This window comes from Otolemur garnettii, unplaced genomic scaffold (assembly GCF_000181295.1).
Source record: "Otolemur garnettii isolate 467f Iridium unplaced genomic scaffold, OtoGar3 scaffold00090, whole genome shotgun sequence".
In the NCBI taxonomy this organism is placed as follows: domain Eukaryota; kingdom Metazoa; phylum Chordata; class Mammalia; order Primates; family Galagidae; genus Otolemur; species Otolemur garnettii.
This window is the reverse complement of record NW_003852485.1, coordinates 1069163-1089256: the sequence shown is the minus strand read 5'-3', so window position 1 is coordinate 1089256 and position 20094 is coordinate 1069163. Positions and strand designations below refer to the sequence as shown.

Below are 20094 nucleotides of genomic sequence, written 5' to 3'. Positions count from 1 at the left end.
TGGTTGCAGCCATCATTGTTGTTTGGCGGCCCGGGCTGGGGATTCGAACCTGCCACCTTAGGTGTATGTGGCTGGCGCCTTAGCTGCTTGAGCCATAGGCGCTAAGCCTCTTATTTCTTTCTATACATGCATACTTGTAATAAAATTAAATTTAAAACTAAACGCAGAAAGAGATCAACAATAATAAGATAGAACAGTTATAACAACATCCTGTAATAAAAGTCATGTGATTGTGATCTTGCTCTCAGAATATCTTCGTGTCCTGTACTGTAGAACATGGAAACTGAAGGAGAAGCCTTGTAGAGGGGGACTACTCGGTTCTTATTCCCATTTCACAGAAATCAAGGCCCAGAGACCAGGATGTCTCCAGTTGCCCAGCTCACTGATACCGACGCTGGGACAAGAATACGCACACTTATCCCCTTCCTGCCGGGCCACCAGCGTTCCCACCAAAAATATTAAACTGTTGCGAGCTACAAAGACATATGTAAAACACAAACCTTGGGTCTCACTGAGTGGACTTGGATTCACCAAGGTGCTGCAGGACCAGCCATGGAGGGGCTACTGCCCCTTGCCCAGAGCAACCCATAACAGAAAAATCAAAGCAGACCTCAGCTTCCACCCTCCCCCAGGCACTCAGGTGTCTGTGACATTTCTACCACCATCCCAACTTTGTAAATATTCTCCAATTAAAATGAGATGATTAGATCTATACTTCTAATGGCTTTTTCATCCAAGAATCCTGGCCCTCATTCTAGGAGCCCTACCTGGCTTGGGCCACAGAGCAGTCTCAAAACGCTGACCTCCCAGTTTTTTATCCTATTCTTGGCTGTTTGGGGAATGATTTGATCCAATAGCTGCATTTCCTTCAGTATATAGAATGAGGCAGACAACAACTCACCAATTTTCTAAGGCCATTCTTGATCTTTTCTACCCTTTCCCCTCCCATATGTTACATTTGCTCCGGTTTGTAACATCTGTTCCCAAAGAGGTAATATTTGCTTTTCATTCAGAGCCTAGCAATGTGGACCAAAGTTTACATGACATATTGCAGAGTATGTTTAGTTGCAAATGCTATGTACAGGCTCTTTGAAATGTAGCATGTATGGCACCATGTGACACATGGTTGCCATGGTAATACACTTTTTGGCTGAACTACAGCAGAAGCCCATGGAACATACATTGCTAATATGAGACTCTGCCCTGTGCTAATGCATAGGACACAGCCAATCTGGGATCTGGGACTCAAGGGGTTTTGCATGCAGGCTGGGTGGCAGGTGCCCTCTTCCTGCATGTGCAGGGAAGACGTGGCATCCTCCCTTCCCAGTCCTGTCTCCTAGGCACAGGGCATGCTGTGCATCCTGCCATGCATGGAGACAGCATTTGCTTGAATATCGGTTTGCTATATTTTGTATCAAAGGGGGCCCCAGCTGAAAACATTTTATTTTGTAAACTGAAGTGAAAAATCAGTTTATGGCAGATCCTTTTTTGAATAATGACATTCTTTTTCCCAATTCCAGAATTCAACAGTCATGAGCCGAGCTGAAAATTTTAAACAAGTTGAGTACCTCCTTATTCATGGAACAGCAGATGGTGAGTTTCAGTTAATTAGACTTTTTAGTATCACAGACAGGTTTGCAATTTCACTACTGACAAAACAAAAGCATGAGGGGCAAGACTGTTACATTTACTTCAATAAAACAGTGTTGCTTTCCACAACTCACTTGTCTTGGGCTAAATGGGATGCTGAGTTCTAGAACTTCAAACAGTCCCTTTCTTCTTATGCCTTTCCCACCCTTGGGTATCAAAACTGGAACAGCTATTAGCTACTTTGTATTTCCTCTCTCCCCCTGCAGATAACGTTCACTTCCAGCAGTCAGCTCAGATCTCCAAGGCGCTGGTGGACGCTGGAGTGGACTTCCAGGCAATGGTATCGAAAAACTTTGTGCAAGGGAGGGAAGTTGCTGGTGGGGCATAGTTTCCTCTTTCAGGCATTTCTCAAAGAAGTACTGGAGACAGGGTCACAATAAAAAGGGGGTTATTTTCCAATGTGAATTCAGAGAAGTGATATCCTTGAGCCGTATACAGAGTAATTTTCAATAATATGAGAGAGTTTGGGGTTGAGATGCACAGGGTTTCATACCCCGTGTGTGTTAAACCACTGCTCTCCTACTCTTGGGACTGTTTGATCCCTCTCTATTTTGGTTCAAAAGTAATCACTTATTCAGTAAGTGTGCAGCAAAGTAATTCTAAAGTGAAACCAGCATGATAATAGCTCAGCTCAAATATGAAACTCCATTTCTGTCTAGTATGTAGCCATTCTAACAACAGTGGGATATTAATGATCGCCGCACTTCAGTTTTTATAACTGCCACGTTATCTTTTGTTGAAACAACCACAGGCAATGAGCAATTAGGCTTGTTTTATAAAGTCAGAAATGGCTAGAGCTGTTGTTGCCTATACAGAGACTCTTTCCAGGTATTAAGTCAGATTCATTTTCTGCATTAAAGTTTTTCAGACTGAGAAAAAAATGCCCACATATAGGTGTCTCTGTGTCCTCTGCACACGATTTGCTCTGTGCTTAGCTCCCATGGTGCCCACTGTATAGGAGCACAACAGTTATTTGATCCTGACAAAAACTGGCATATATTTTGGGTCATATTTTTATAATAAGTTGAAGTTTATTTTTCCACTATTTAACGAAAAGAGACATAATACTTTACTGAAGCACTTTTTAAAAGTTAATTTGTGTCTCCACAACATACGTTTGCCCAGCAATGAACGACTTTCCAAGTATTTAATAAAGTATGAGTTGACAAATTTTTGCCACAGGTTATAAATGCCATGTACATGAATGTCAGAGGTACAGGTTAAAAAAAAAAAAGCCAGTGTAAAATCTAAGTGTGTCAAATAAGACACATTTGCCATGTAATGTTTTTTGAACAAAATACATTGGACTTTTGACTTTTGATATATATATGTCTCTAATTTCATAGTAATATATATTAGGAATAAATGCCTTTTAAAAATTCATTTATTTTAATACAGTTGATCTTACTAGAATGTAAAGAAGTTTGACACTTGATAACACTTAATTAAAACAAGTAGGCTTACTGGGATAAACATTCTTTCCTATGCATGGCATGTTTCTAAGTGTCCTTTGAGTCAAATTTGGAAATAGATTTTGGTGTTTTAATTAGAATTTACATATACTTAAAGCATGATGCAGTAAAAGCCAAATTCACAATGAGTTCTCTCAGCACCTGCAAAAGAGAATCAGACTTCTGTAGGACAGAACAACATGCCCTGGAAAAGCTGAGGGAAATTAGACACCCACCCTGTTTAATCCTGTTTCAGTGTATAAACTGTTTCAGGAATTAAAACACTCTGTTTTATACCACGTATGCTTATGAGAGCATATTTAATTTTTTTAAAAAAATAACTGACTTCCTAATTCTGCCCCTTTTCTTTCTCCCTCCCTAGTGGTATACTGATGAAGACCATGGAATCGCCAGCAGCACAGCCCACCAACATATTTATACCCATATGAGCCACTTCATCAAACAATGCTTCTCTTTACCTTAGCACCTCAACATGGCATGCTATTTAAAGCATATTAAAAGCCATTATTGTTCCCATTATCTCAAAACCTTACTGTCAAGATGATCTTCTTCGAAAACGCACTTAAATCAAGACGCTTAAGGTTACCTTTGTTTCCAAAATCCATACCTATAATCAAAATTTGAGACTCTGTCTTCACAACACATTATTACCTTACAGAATTGAATTATCCAGCCTGGTTTTGTTTATCATTTAAAATCATTTCCACATCAGCTGCTGAAACAAATATGAATTGTTTTTATGTGAGCTTCTTATAACTTCCCTGGCAGTATTTTAATTGCTTCTAATTGGACTAGTCCAGATTTTGTCCTGTGTGAGGGGTTTGCAAGCTGTGGGAAGGGACAAGACAAGAGAGAACAGGGAGAGAAGATAGCGGGGCATGGCTGGGAACCCAAGTCCACGCATACCCACCCGACCAGGCTACTGTCAGCTCTCCTCCGAGAAGAGCTGTTCACAGCCAGACTGGCACAGTTTTCTGAGAAAGACTATTCAAACAGTCTCAGGAAATCAAATATGCAAAGCACTGACTTCTAAGTAAAACCACAGCAGTTGAATAGACTCCAAAGAAATGTAAGGGAAACTGCCAGCAATGCAGGCCCCCAGGTGCCAGTTATGGCTATAGGTGCTACAAAAACACAGCCAGGGTGATGGGAAAGCATTGTAAATGTGCTTTAAAAAAATACTGATGTTCCTAGGGAAAGAGGCAGCTTGAAACTGAGATGTGAACACATCAGCTTGCCCTGTTAAAAGATGAAAATATTTGTATCGCAGATCCTAACTTGAAGGAGTCCTTGCATCAATTTTTCATATTTCATTCCCTGAAGCATTTTAATGAAAAGAATGTTTAAACTTCCTTGGACTTGTTTTTAAAGATGGGAAATAAACTAGAATGTAATATATTCTTATTTCCATTCTACATGCTGTGGATTTTCTCCTGGTCACTTAATAAACGTGCCTTCATTTTTTCAGAACAAGTGAGTTATGTCTTGAATCAGACCTAAACCAACTGGCATAGCGACACATTTGTCCAGAAAACTTCATGTTTATTTTGTTAGTAATCCCAGACTACCTTATAAACATGGAAAAAATTCAGCTTTTGCAAAAAATTAAGACACACAAAAATATGTCCAACTAAGCCATTCATTAGGTTTTTGTCTTACACATAATTTCTGTTAACATAAATACATATAGTCTTTGGGAAATCAACTTAAAATAACTTTAGTTATTTATATAAAGCATCATTTATAATTTTATTCCAGGCAATTATGATGAGACTCATATAATAAATTATAAGTAAGGAATATTATTTTGGCAGTTCTGATGCCTTAATACAAGTTCAAAACGAAGTCAAGTCAATCACTTCAGTGTTTGACCAGTTGTTTTTGGTTGACATCACCATAAAAATGAAAGCACAAATTTCAAGTGCTGACTTTGACTTAGCAAAGCAATGTCTAGATAACTGAAGAAACATGATTTCTGTTTGAATTATTTGCAAAGCAATCTTTTTTTCCTGAAAATTGACTTTATGAATTTAAACTTAGTTTCAGACCATTTGCTAGACAAAGTTTTCCCAGACAGGGTAAGCTACAGCATAAAAATCTAAAAATGGAGGAAATGGGGAAAAAATTCTATCAGTCCAACATGAGCCTGGTGAGTCATGCATAGGCATGGACAGAGGACTGCACAATGCATCTGCAACTACATTTTCAGAGCATGCCATTGAGTAGCTTTACCTTGATTAAAACTAAAATCCCACCTATTCATCGGAAACACAAACCGACCTTCAAACCCACAGGGGTATTGTTAAAATTGTATTTCTTCATATGGTACAATCATTGTGAGTAGCTGGACCAATCTTTACAGAGTTCTATATCAAGAAGCCATAATAATATATGTTCACACCCTGGATAGAATAAATGCAAATTAAATAGGAATCCTCCTTTTCTTTTCCAGATATCATATAATATCAGATGTTATACCATAAGCAGATTTTGCAATAATGGTATCTAAGTCAGATATTGTATAATATTTGTACAATATCAAAATTAGAGGAATGCATTGTTTCTTTAGTTTCTAAACATGCTAAATATTTTTTCAGAGAAAGTCCCAGCACATATTTTGCAGGCATTGGGGATTAAAATTGGTAATGATAAAGTCAATGGAGGTTTTCATTTGAGCCTCATAGGTTTACTTTCCAATAAGAGTTTTAAATTAACTTATTGGAAAAAAGGTAAAGAAGTTGACAAGTTTCTAGAGATAAACTTAATCTGAGGGTACGTTTGAAATTATAGGTCTGACAATCGGTCATACCACTAAGCTGTGCAGCCTTGCGTTGCCACTGATAATGCCGTGGCCTCTGCAGGTATCTGCATAGCTAAGTATCCACTCATACACATCCTGTTAAAGTACATCAGTGACCAAGGCACACACACCAAAAGAAGAGAGAAATGGTTTGTATTTTTTCTTTGGATACAGGGTTTGTAATTTAAGTTTCTATCAAGATTTTTAGAAAATCACTTTAAAAATTATTTTTGGACTTGTTTCTTGGAAATATTGTTAAAAGTGATTACATACCTTTCTGCCTTCTTAAATATCAGGCACAAAACATAATTCAATGCACCCTTTATGACTCAGAGCCCCCTCGGGAAAGATCAATTGTCTGGTCAGGTTGTGGGCCGTTCTGGGTAGTTTCCATTTCCTTTCTCATTCACAGGTGATCACTGAGGCTACTAGTTGCACCTGTTGGCATTCGCCACTTCTGCTCTAAGTTGATGTGAGAACTCTGATTTATAAGACAACTAGATGTGCACAGTATTTAAGATTTAATACACTCTAAATGAAACACATCAAAATAAAAGCATGGCTTTTTCCGTAAAGTAAGAGAATTTTCTTGGCTAGCTTTGTGATAGTTATTTTAGCAGTGTGCTAGAGTAGGTATTCAGGTGGCTGAGAATAAGAGACAAATGAATGTTATAGCACATAACATGCCACCTAACAAGAAAAGATCAGAGCGTGGTATTAATAAGACCAATGTTATGCTCAGTAGAAATATATCATCTCTCTGCATGTTATCTTTCTGTGACAATATTAACATTTAAACTGAGGAATTTGAATCGACAGATAACTTCCTTACTTTTTTCTGGCGCTTACTGGTTTTCAACTTAATCACAGTTCTTACTCTACATAACCTTTCACGTGAACCAACGCTCCGGGTTGTCAAACTCTTTAAAAAGCATGTGTGAGCATGGTGAGCAGTGTGACCATCCAATAACCAAAACCCTAAATTGTTTTTTTCTAAGCTTTTTTTACTCAAAATCATGATATTTGTGGCTCATGAACAAAAAATAAAAATATTTCAGTGCATTGGTTCGGTTTCCACTGTTACTCACAGAAAGATGGGTGCCAAGACCATGTAGCATTGAGAGGAAGTATTATATCTCTCTTTTTAACCTAATTCTGGTTCCAAGAGCCAGAATGACTACCCCCAGCCAGAAGCGAGGTCACATGGACCTGAGTTAAGTTCTCAGCACCACCCCTCACTGCTGGGAAACATGTAAAGAACATTATTTAACCTCTTTGAACTCGAGTCTTCATTTGAAAACAGTACAAAACACGTACCTCCCAGAATGGCTGCATTGCCGTGAAGTTTACAGATACACTTGGGACAGGGACAGGCACCTTTCTTGTTTCCCTCTCCCTAATCAGCTGTGTAGCTGCTCCTCCTGCCTGGGGGTCTCCAGAGGTGGCATAGGTTCTTGCCTTAGGCGTCTCTGTTCTCAGGTGCTGGGCACATGAAGGTACTCAGTAAGAGTACTTTATGCTTGAAGTAAGGATTACTTAATCATTCTTAATGAACTACGCAGCAGAATCTTCTGATTTTATTTATGAAATCAACAGCCTTTGCCGGCTGGGTAAACAACAGAGAACAGAAGTGGGCTGTGGAAAGTTACAAAGGAGGGGTAAAACACCCCAAGCCCCTTCTACTTACACAAATTTATAAACGTATAGAATATAGAAGTCACATGAAAGAAACCTCTGTGTCTTTCTCTGCGTACCTACAGGGAAAGATAGGTCCGTGGTAAAAACTGATGAGTGAGTTAGGATGCAAGGTGGGCAGGAGGAAGGTGGCTCCTGGACTCCGATGGGGCAGCCATTGGCTGAATTTTGTACTCAAATTACATCGTAGATTTCTTTGGTACTGTCAGGCTTACTGTTCCCACTGTGCTTTTCCCATTTTTTTCAACTACAACTATATGCCCATGTATGGGGATACATATATTAATCTCCATACATAAAAGAATGCTAGCCATAAAATAATTATAATAAAGCTGTTGTATCTACAGGTACGTGTTAGGTGCCCAGGGAGTATGCTTGAGTCTGTTCGCTTTCTATCTAATAGAAATTTACAGACCACTCACAGACTGTCTGGTTTTATCATCTGGGAGGAAGATCCCTAAGGAGACAATTCTACTTTTTCCCTGCTATATTCCACACCAGGGAGTCCAGCCTTTTGGCTTCTCTGGGCCACACTGGAAGAATAAGAGTTGTCTTGGGCCACACATTAAGTACCCATCACTAACAAAAGCTGATGACCAAAAAAACAGTCCATGGGCAAGTTTCGTGATACGTATATCCATTACCACAGATAAGCAAAACAGTCCTCACATAATAATCACTAATATAGAAAATGTACATATCTAAGTAATAAAACAACTTTGGGTTTTTTTTTATACTTTTTATTTTAAAAGTAAAAGAATAGTGGGCAATATAAAATTAGTGCCATATTTGACATTATAGTTGAGAAACTAATGCATCAATATCTGGTTCCATGGAAGTAGTTGCAATTCTCAGGGATTTCTTAAAGTGCTCATCAGCTATTTTGGTTCTAATTTTACTCGTAATGTGCTTCATTATTGAAAATAGTTGCTCACAAGTGTAGGTGCTGCCAAAAAGTGATGAATAAGGAAAGCATGATTGGGAAGCCAGGGATATTTGTCTCAGGGGAGATAGTAAAGAGATAGGATCACATTTTTCCTGAAGTTGAATGTCAGATTGCACTCTACGAAAATTGACAGGTAACATATTTAGGTCAACTGGAAATGGAGTTGCAGATGCACCAAAATATTATTTTCCCAGAAATTTTGCAATCTGTTTTCAAACTCTTATGTCCATTCGAAGAGAAAGTCTGCATATTTTTCGCTGTTCACAGGACTGGATTTAGCTAACATGTCGAAATGCATGAAATTGTCTTAATTTGAGTTTGCCATGGTATCAGTTTCATTTGGAACATTATCATGATTTGAAACACTGTATCAACATATTGGTTTTCACCTTGAAGACGCATACTTAACTCATTTAAATGAATGGTTTAAATCCACAAAAAAAAATGCTAAATCTGTAAGCCAGTTTTAATTGTGAGGTTCTGGCATGAATCTGGTTTTTGATACCATAAACAACTTGAAAACCTGTCGCAAATCACAAAATCTTTTCAACATTTGGCTTTGATTTAGCCATCTTCCTTCCCAGAAGTAAATGATGTTGCTGTAGACAGCATCAATATTTTTAAGGAATTCCTAGAATTGGTGATGGTTCAATCCCTTGACTGTTATGAAATTCAGAGTCTTGATGACAATTTGCATGATGTTATCATTTTTACAGCTTTTGCACATAAATTTTCTTGATGTACTATGCAATGAGACTTCATCAAATGTGAATTTGGGGCAGCAATTGCATCATCTTCTATTAATTTTACAAGTCCCCCTCTTTTACTTACTGTTGCTGGGGCACCATCAGTAACGATACCAGATACGTTGACAATGGGACAAAGAAAATTGTTTAAACATATCTTTTAGTGCTTCACATAATCTCTTCATTTAATTGTGTCTTTTAGCAGCACTAAAGAAGCCATTTCCTCAGTGATATTAAATTCGCCATCAATATCTCTAAGAAAAATGGCAAATTGGGCAATATTTGTAGGATTAGTGCTGTCCTCCATCACCAAAGCATAAAATTGTAAGGTATCATCTTTACTCTCCAAATTTCTTTTGATTTCCAATTTCTTCAATTCACCCGGCTACAGTCCAGTGACACAAACTGATTTTAGAACTATCCCTCTTTTTTCCAGGGCAAATAATATCTGCCATGCTTTTCATACACTGCTTGATAAACTCACCATCAGTAAATGTTTCTGATTTCTTTGCTATTAAATATGCTACCATATAACTAGCTTTTACAATGGAAGCTGCCTGAGCTATAATTTTAAACATTTTTTTTTATTGAGAAGACAGACTTTTTTTAGTTCCACTGTTTCGTCCTTATGACACAATTCTCCCTATGCATCGTACTTGGCAGAAGTTTTTTGCATATAATGCCTTTTCAAATTACAGTCTTTGAAAACTTGCACAAATTCCCTACAAATTAAGTGGTGTGGCTTACTACTTGCTTTGACAAAAATATAGTTATGTATCCACTTTTTACTGAACAATCTTCTTTCAGTCATTATTCTTCCTTTAGGGGGGTTCTATTTTCTTTTGAGACATTGTAGAAGCCATGCTGGGATTAAACAAATAATAATAGGTAAGGGATGATTTTACTATTATTATGAAAATTAATTGCCAAGAAAATAGAAATTAAGATTTGCATTTTCTATTTCTATTTCTAAATCAAGATGTGCCTTCCACATCTCAGCTGCTAATGCAGCTGATTGTAAAGTGGGGCAGGCCATGTGTCAGGTGCTGCCGGGGTGTGGATGTGCCCTTATAATCAAATAAGAATGCTTACTTGATTCCTAAATAACATCAAACACCTAAAGTTGCAATGGTAGTTTGAAATATTGATAGTCCCTACCCTGCCAAGTCACCACAACCACAGGTAGCATCTGATGGTGTCAGCTCAACTGTGCTTGGAAGGGAACACAGGGGAAGCTACACACCGCTGAAAAACCAAAGCGACACATGTACAGATTGTGAGAGCATAGATGTTTATTTGATGTGACATTGCAATACAACATTGCTGTCTGCACAGTTCATGCTCAAGAACTGTGCAATCAAGTTCCACCAAAAAAATCACCGAAAAATGGGCAGCGCCTGTAGCTCAAAGGAGTAGGGCGCTGGGCCCATATACCAGAGGTGGTGGGTTCAAACCTGGCCCCGGCCAAAAACTGCAAGAAAAAAAAAATCACCAAAAAACCCTCATAATGTTTTAAGTAAGTTTACAATTTTGTGTTGGATTGCATTCATAGCCGTCTTGCACCACATGTGGACTGTTCTTCAAGGGGCTGGCTACAGCTGACTTCTCAGTGTAGATACTTAGAGAATCATCACATTATCCAAAGTATTCTCACAAAACTTTCAAATGATAATTTCATTTCATCATGTGACTCTATGACATGTAATAGATATATCGAAGAAACTGGGTAGCAATTTTGCAAAGACGGTAAAATAGACAAGTATTGGGGGCAAACAGGCTAAAGTTAAAACAAAACAGAGGTAGGTTAGTGCAAATAAAAAAAGTAATAAGTCACACTTTGAAGAGTCAAGAAAAATCCTGAAAGATCTAGGCCCAGTATTGAAATACAAGTTGTTTGCAAATCATCAGTGGACAGTTTCTATCACATCATAGATTAAAATGGCATGCAAGGGACAGTCAGCTTATACTCAGGAAAATATTTTCCAGTAGTATAAGATGTTAAATAGTGACAATTACAAAGTAACTAATTGGTCAAGAGGAAAATATTAACCAATAGGTTAAGATAGAGTTCTGAATATAATTATCTCTACAACACACTGCCAGATGGCTACAAAAGAATTATGGTCCCATCTGAGTTTTGTAAAAAATAGGGAGGAGACAAATTGTAGAAAATCTTTCCCCGTGGAAGTTAAAAACAGAAGTCTAAAACAAAAACAAAACAAAATAAAAAATCAAAAGTCTAGAGTTCCAATAATGGGGAATCCTACTCATGACCTTAGAGCTTTTAAATAGTCAGGGGAGCAATATCCTTTGTGCCTATTTCTGAGAAAATGAGAAAATACATCCTTAGATAGTTCTCATACTGTTCTGTTCATAAAATTATGATATTTTACTCTTTTTTTTTTTGAGACAGGTCTCATTTTATTGCCTTTGGTAGAGTGCTATGGCATCACAGCTCACAGCAACCTCCAACTCCTGGGTTTAGGCAATTCTCTTGCCTCAACCTCCCAAGTAGCTGGGACTATAGGTGCCTGCCCCAACACCCTGCTGTTTTTTGTTGCAGTTGGGCCAGGGCTGGGTTGAACTCACCACCCTGGGTATATGGGTCCAGTGCCCTACCCACTGAGCCACAAGTGCTGCCCGATATTTTACTCTTAAAACATGCTCTTGAAGGTTCACATCCCAAGTTTTCCCAACCTTGAATTTAAATATTATGCTCAATCAAAATTTTCTACACTGATTAATCAATATGAAGAAAAAAGACAAGACACTTTGTTTTATAACTTACAATGCACAAGGAAATTAGTTAGGATAAATATTTATTTCCACATAATGTTTCTTAGTTGTGAAAAACACAATATCCTAGCCACATTTACACATTTTTTAAACTTTGCACTAAATTACATTCAAGATAATCAGTACTTTTGACCTGGAATCTGAAATTAGGAGTAAATATATAACACTACATTTTTCTTATATTTTATATGATTTCAAAATATCAGGATTAACATAGGTATAGCATTAAAATTCACACAAGAACAAAATGACTATAAAAATACTCAGAAATACAGAATCTCATTGGATATGATTGCTTATTCAGTAGGAGTTCATGTGGAGGTTTTAACTCACTATGATCATTTTAGCAGAGCTGTTATTAAAATATTAAAACATGAAAAGGCTGCTTCTTGGACTGACTGGCTAAATCATAAAACAATGGAAATGTTTACAATATAGTGTCCGTATTATAAAATACACAAAGGCAACACATCTGGAACGAGAAGTTTCTGTATTTTTGTCAGCATTTATAAATACAAACTTTATTAACTGCAAATTCTTCTTCCCATAATTTTTAAGGTCACATTCTGTAAGGAAAAAAAAAAACTTAAAGAATTTTGAGGGTAATTGTAAATGTAAATTGTAAAATGTAACATTAATTACATTTTGTAACATTAACAAAATGTAAATGTAAATTGTAAAATGTAAAATGTAAATGTACATTTACAAATGTAAATTGTAAAATGTATCAAAATGTGGAGCCTAATAGAAGATTTGTTAATTTTCCCCCCTCATTAGCTTAGTCACAAGAGGAATGTTGTTTTCACTTTTTATGTGCATTTATGGTGTACATAATTAATAGTCTGGAAAAGCCACAGGGCTTTAAATTATTGTGAACTTGAACATTGAAGTATTATAAAGTTGATGATCACCAAGAGCACTGTGAAATTTAGTCTTCATTAATTTCACATTCATCTAAAATGAAATAAAATTGTATTTTTCGTAATACTCAAAATTCTTTTCTTTTTATTAAGAGACAGAGTCTCACTTTGTCACCCTCGGTAGAGTGCCGTGGCATCACAGCTCACAGCAACCTCCAGCTCTTGGGCTTAGGTGATTCTCTTGCCTCAGCCTCCCGAGTAGCTGGGACTACAAAAAATTCTTAACTGTCCTTCCCCTTGTATTCCATTTGGACTGAAATACCTACAGAATCTTCTCAAACAGAATCTAAAAATTTCATTTAAAAGATTGTTTCCCACAACATGCATTTAAGTAAAAAGTGGAAAAAAACTTTTCAGAAAAAAGAAATTACAATTGGAAACCGGTTGGTCTAACCTTAGAACATGATTGAAAACCAGCATTAAGCAGTGCACGACCACTAGCAGCAGATAACTGTACAGGAGTGGAATCTCATGTGCAATGACTCACCATGTGCTATTCCACATGTATGTATATAATAGGTTTATTTGGAAAATATCTGTTGTCAATGGGAGAGGAAGGTAACAGCACATTTCTGGTAGAGGTTTATATTGAAAATCCCACAAAACTGTTACAAAGTTTTTCTAAAGCATTTCATACAAGCCCAGTATTGGATCATGTAGTCACAACTTGAATTTTAAGCAAACACTCCTCGACTCCTTTGCATCAGAGATGATTCTTTTTAACAAGTTGTGAATAGATTTTCTATATATTTTTTCAAATGACTTTAAGTTTCAGTTACATATAAATTTGTTAAGTATTAAATGTGTCATATTAAATCAAGGAAATGCATAAATACAATTATTAAAAAATGCTTTCAAACTCACTTTTCAATTTGGGTTTTTGGAAATGAGCCACTAATGCTAAGCTATAAAAAATAAACAGAGGTAAGACTACCTTTCAAAATTCTTCTGAATGAAATTATCAGGCCTTTGCAGGTCACTAAGGTAGGAAAATACAAACTAGGTAAATATGACTTATCTCTTTGAGGAAAGCTATTGCTCTCGTAAAACGGACGAGAAGAATCAGTGTTTACAAAGGTCTAACATACAGCAAGGAACACAGATTCTTGCATTACCTATTGTTTCTGCTCACAAGGGTGTCTGACTGCTCAGAAGTTTAAACACAGAAATGAAACAAGTATTGCACTACTTACAGTGTGGAGGTGGATTTGGGATGACAGACAGAATTTACAATACATGATCAAAGCAGTTTTATTAATAATTGTGACACTCTTCTCATATATATGTAAAAAATAAATTGAAGATCAAGTCATAGACAAGTCTCCCTGTCAACACCTTTCCCTGAGTCAGCTTTCTTCTCTTTTCGGCTTTCAGTGCTACAGGGGGAAAAAAGGAGAAATGTATTACGGCAATCCAACATGGCTACGGTGAGATCTGCTTTCTCAGACACAAAACCCATCAATCCCAACGCACCCCAAGGGCCCTCAGGCATCACTCTCCCATGCTGCAAAGCACAGATAGACAGCAACAATCCAAATCCTCTGCACTCAGGGAGACAGAAACCAAGAACAGCAGAAAGGGGGGAATTCAAAAACAGACACTAAAAAACGAAAACCAGACATTTTTTAAAACAGTTTCAAAGGCATGCACGATTAATACCAGGATCCTCATTTGGGCAAATGACTCACTGATGATAGCTGAAAATGTCAACCGTGCCCCCATCTTAAGAGAGCGCCAATTCTAGTAAATGACACTAACAAGATGTCACAGTAGGCATTTCTGGGCTCTGCTCCAAGTGGCTCATCCTTTTTGCATGGACTAGATGTTGACTTTTGGAGAGGACTGTACCTTGGTCAGGTAAGGAAGACACTGGTCTGAAGGACAGGTCACCAGGCACACTGCTCTCCAGACACGTGTGTGTCTCTTTACAGACAAATCCTGACTCCGTACATCAAAGGAAGGACGTTTCCCTTCACTCCTTCTCAAATAAACTCATTCCCAAGTGGCTTCCGTTTAATCTATCTTCCAATTAACTTTACTGATTCTACCATTTTTTCTATTTTTTCAATATTTTTCCCCTGTATATTTTTGCTGCTCTCATGTTGACAGTTTTCATGGAAAATTCAAACGATGCCTTCACATGGATCCAGAGCGTATGTTCCAGAGGATGCAACTGCTCCTCCCCAACTCCTTCCAGCCCAGGGCAAAGCTTTCCACATCCAGGCTTCTCAGGGATCTCCTCCCTCCACCACCGCTGACATCAAGGACGACCCCCCCAACCGGCTTCTGAGGCCCTGAAGCTAGGAGAATTTACAATTTGTACTGTTAGCTTCAGCCCTTAATATAGATTTATGAAGCAGTTGATCATGGGGACACCCTTAGTTTTATAGTTTTTACTTCTCTAAGTAATAAAGTAACAATACTCCATTTTTCTCTGGGGCCTTCTGTGCAGCTTTCTTAGTGGTCAATAACTCAGACACATTCTTAGAGTGTGTTTTTTAAATTGTTTTTCCTCCAATTCAAGCTAGAAACAGCCCTTCTCAGTTGTCACCACCACCCGGCACCATCAGGTAAGAAGTGCCGGAGCTTCTGCCATCTGTGGCACGCTGCCAGCGCTGAGAGCTGGTGTGAGCGCGTGTCTATGGCGCCCGGGTTTGTGCCTGCCACACTTCTCAGCACATACTACTTACAGGTCAGAGCAAAGCAACTTTTCTCTCTTTTCTTTTCTCCTTCCATGAGAAGAGATGACAGTGTGCACATGATGTGTTGAGAGCCTTAACTCTGTATTTTTAACTCCTCTATCTGTATGACTCACTTTCTTCTACTTTAGGTTCTTTTTATATGACAAGTGCCTGCTCTCCTGCTTTCCAAATTAACTTTTACTTAGGGCTTTACCTGGCTCCCGGTCTTTTCTGCTAAACAAAGCCAATGAAAAGGGGCAACCTCAGGCTTGGTTGTGAAAGATCTGGGGTTAGCCACCAGAAGCTAAGAATGAGCTACATGACCTTGGCCTAGTTATTTAATCTCTCTGAAGATTGGTTTCTTCTTCTGTAAAATTAATTTTGGACTCAATGTCTTCTTCTAGCTCAAATTTCAGAATTCTGAGGCTGGTATTCCCAAATTTCAGCGCAACTCTATCTTTCAAAAGACAGAATACCAGATCCTATCCATAAGAACTTGTGGAGACAGACACGAGGTCTCTATCCATGCACAAGTCCTATATACACAATTCTTTGAAAAGTAGGAGATGTCCTAACCTTTTGATAAACAAATGAGTTTCTAATGGCACTATTCATCACCAAGTAGTGAATAAAAAGATTTAGAAAGTCAGTTGGATCTGCAGATGTGCCCTGCTTTATTTAGATTGGTTGTCTGGTTATAAAACAATAAATGATTAAAAGACTGGATTTTTTTTTCTCCCTTAACACTATGTTTTTGGTATCAGATTATATTTCAGCGAATTATGAAGCAGACATTTTATAACCAGATCAAGACTTCTCTGAAAAATATTCTCAGTTTGAATCTTCTTGCTGTTTGGCTATTGCTCTCTGGATTCTTTGTTACATTCATTTTTCTGGACGCCATTCAGTTTTAGGTTTTGATTATAACCAATATATACATATATTGCATGTCTATTACAGTTACTATAATAGATACAGTTACTCTTCAAAGACTTAGGAATGCAAGATGGACAAGATTGTCTCTGTCTATGGGGAGTTAAAATATGAGGAAATAATATTTCAATAGGGGGCAAAAAGTGGTCTGGTACTGTCATGCTCCTAAGTAATCTATGCTATTGTTACTTGTTACTTTCTTTTTCTTTTTTTTGGTTGGAGCTGGGTTTGAACTCACCACTTCCAGCATATGGGGCCGGCGCCCTACTCTTTTGAGCCACAGGCGCCACCCTGAAATTGTTACTTTTCAATGGTTCTAAAATGGCTGTTATGAACAATATTTACCAAGAGGTCATCAGAGAGCCTAGGCCTAGTAAATCAGAGCAACAAAGGATAATCCAGGATAGAAGGTAGTGTGGAGTATGGTGGTGGGGGAAAGGAAGGGGTCCTGGAGCCTAGTGTCTGCCACTGAGGCAAAACTAAGTGCTGTTTTTCCTAGCATTTCCAAGGACCTTCTCAAGAAACATTAATCTTGGATGTCAGTATTATCAAGCATAGAGCTGCTCATCTATTCTGATGCAATGTGGTTTTTAATGAGCCCTATTTCCACCAGTTCATTTAATGAGCAGCAAAGGCGCTTATCACACATATATATGGCACTGGGGTCAAAATCAGACATCCTCCCAATATGGTAGAACATGAGGTTAGTTCTTATAGTCTACTCTCAGCTAAATTAGATACAATATTTTTGACTACAAAAAATGAATGAAATAATTGAGAAGATATTACCTCTATTCCAAATTCCAAGAAAACATTTCTAGCATTTTCTGAGGCATATTACAGCAAGGGATGGGACAGAAAATAACTGGGGCAGAGAATGTCAAAGGCTAAACTAGCTTAGGACACAGGAGGCATAGACCCTGGTAACGTGGTCTCTAGGCTTGTTTTCTTCAATAGATACGCTAACATTTTCATAGTTCCTGATCATTATATGTATGTTAAAGCCTCCAGCAGAGGCTCGGCACCTGTGGCTCAAGTGGCTAAGGCACCAGCCACATACACCTAAGATGGGGGTTCGAATCCAGCCCAGGCCCACCAAACAACAATGATGGCTGCAACCAAAAAATAGCCAGGTGTTGTGGCGGGCGCCTGTGGTCCCAGCTTCTTGGGAGGCTGAGGCAGAAGACTCACTTGAGCCCAGGAGTTGGAGGTTGCTGTGAGCTGTGATGCCACAGCATTCTACCCAGGGGGACAGCTTGAGGCTCTGTCTCCAAAAAAAAAAAAAAAAAAAAAATAGCCTCCAGCAGATACTAAGAGAAAGCTGTAGTTTTTTCCCCAGAGTTTCTACTATTATGAGGAAAAGACATTAACCACCAATCAAGAGATAAACCTTTCACATGGAAAACTATAGATTTGATCACATCAACAGATAAGGAAAAATGTGTAAACTTTCATTCCACAATAGTGGAAATAGCTTTATTTCAGTAATAAAAAATAAAGAAGTACCATTTTACTGCACATTGGTGAAAATACATGTTTAAAGAATAAGAAACAAGTGGTTATATTGAAATTTAAAGGATAATCTATTTAATATTGGACCTAATTTAAAGCACATTGCATTATTCACTAGAATTGATCCACTATCTGAAATCATCTAAATATATATTTTTAAAGCAAAAAAAAGTTTGGTTTTTTTTTTTTTGTTGAGTGTCACTTGACTTTAAGGAGTACCTAAAATATCATGTTATAAAAACTTCTTGAATAAAAGAAAAACAGGGTAAGAGTTCAGACTTTAAATCCTATTATACAAGAAAAAAAACATCTACAGGTTTGACTGGCTCAAATTCTCCACATATTTCCCATGGATGGCATACTTTTTAGCTTATACATCTGAATTTCATGTATTTTTAAAAATTAGACAAATGCTTATTTTTAATGCAAAAGGGTCCACAAGTACATATTTCAATGGGCTTGAGAAATTATCCTTCTTATAACTCTGATTTTGTTCCAAGAGTTCTAACAAAACAGAATTACTGAGAATTATCAGACTATAGCAGGGATTGTTGGGAAAGGGAGTTCAAGAATGTTTTGGAATGTAATTTTACTTTTGTTTAAGCCAAGTAAAGAAATATGTGAAGGTTTTAAAGTCCTATTAAAAGGCAGAAAATACCAACCAAAAGTTTTTGAGAGAGCCTACTGAGTAACATATACCATGTTTCCCTGAAAATAAGACCTACCCAAAAAATAAGCCCTAGCAGGATTTGTTAAATATAAGCCCTACCCAGATAATAAGACCTAGTGATGGGCGAGGCTATGCAGCATAACCACGTACGCTGCATAGCCATGCCATGCATTTCTGCATGGAGAGTAAGACATCCCCTGAAAATAAGCCCTAGTGTGTTTTCTTGAGAAAAAATAAATATAAGACAGTGTCTTATTTTCAAGGAAACACAGTATTAACTAACTCTGGAGTAAATTTTGGAGGTAGTTGAGAGATAGAATCATCAGCCTCTGGGATGAAGACTCAGCATTTGCTGTTGGTCTTGTTTATGGTATGGAGATGACACGGAAGCAATATGCCATTTGGGGGTGACAAAAACCATCAAAAAGAAACAGAGTTTTACTCTCTGTAAATCTAATGTAGCCCCTTTCTCTAGACTATGTTTCCAGTGAATCTCATGAAGCTGGCTAAAGCTGACAGGTTTGAACACATGATGGTACATAAATGGAAGCTCCTGGCTTTTCTTAAAAGGAAACATTTTCTTTGCCTTATCTAGAAATGTGATGGATTACTAAACACAGTTCTGTGATATTTGTTGATTTATATATGATGCATTTGTATAAATTGTGGATGGAAAAAACATTACTCAAGTTTCAGACCCACTTAAAGAGCTGAGTGGTTATAGAAATGCCATGAAACTCGATTTGATCCTGAATCTGAGCCCAAGACTTCCCATGCCTTTTGCCCCCACCCCCCAAAACTCACACAGAGGACATAGACTAACCAGGTTTCTAGAAGACACCATTTAACAAAAGGAAATGAAACCAAGGAATAGGTTTCAGGGAGCGGGTCTTACCTTTGGGGAATCAGCTTCTAGAGTGATTAGGAAGGGGAGCTTATGACAAAAATGTAATACAAAAATTAAGTAGAAAAAGTTAATTTAAGGTTATAAAAATAAAGGAACTTCATAATTATAGCAAACACTATTCAAAAATCCCTCAGTTACTCTTTAACAAGAAGAGATAGTAGCATAACATAATAATTCCTTTTTTTCTTGCAGTTTTTGGCCGGGGCTGGGTTTGAACCCGGTACCTCCAGCATATGGGGCAGGCGCCCTACTCCTTTGAGCCACAGGCGCTGCCAAGAATTCCTTTTTTTCAGATCAGCATCTGAGGAGACTGGATGATTTGAACTCTTATTTATAAATTCTAAAAAATTCAATGGGAAATCTCAT

General features: G+C 37.6%; 2 protein-coding genes across 7 annotated transcripts in view; one reads left to right on the top strand and one right to left on the bottom strand.

The window, feature by feature from the left end:
- The window catches only part of DPP4 (dipeptidyl peptidase 4), an 84123-nt gene extending 79531 nt beyond the window's left edge, over window positions 1-4592 (top strand). For both annotated transcript variants that reach the window (XM_023516350.1, XM_023516351.1), the window contains exons 24-26: window positions 1521-1593; window positions 1857-1930; window positions 3484-4592. In XM_023516350.1, the coding sequence (XP_023372118.1) occupies window positions 1521-1593; window positions 1857-1930; window positions 3484-3585 (249 nt within the window). In that variant the 3' untranslated portion in view covers window positions 3586-4592. The remainder of the gene's footprint in view (window positions 1-1520; window positions 1594-1856; window positions 1931-3483) is intronic.
- A 9636-nt stretch (window positions 4593-14228) lies between these two features.
- Window positions 14229-20094, bottom strand: part of SLC4A10 (solute carrier family 4 member 10) — a 307175-nt gene continuing 301309 nt past the window's right edge. For 3 of the 5 annotated variants that reach the window (XM_023516344.1, XM_023516345.1, XM_023516347.1), the window contains one exon: window positions 14335-14401. In XM_023516344.1, the coding sequence (XP_023372112.1) occupies window positions 14335-14401 (67 nt within the window). Of the gene's footprint in view, window positions 14402-19716; window positions 19756-20094 lie in introns of all 5 variants that reach the window. The other 2 variants (XM_003795138.2, XM_003795139.2) reach the window with 1 other exon arrangement.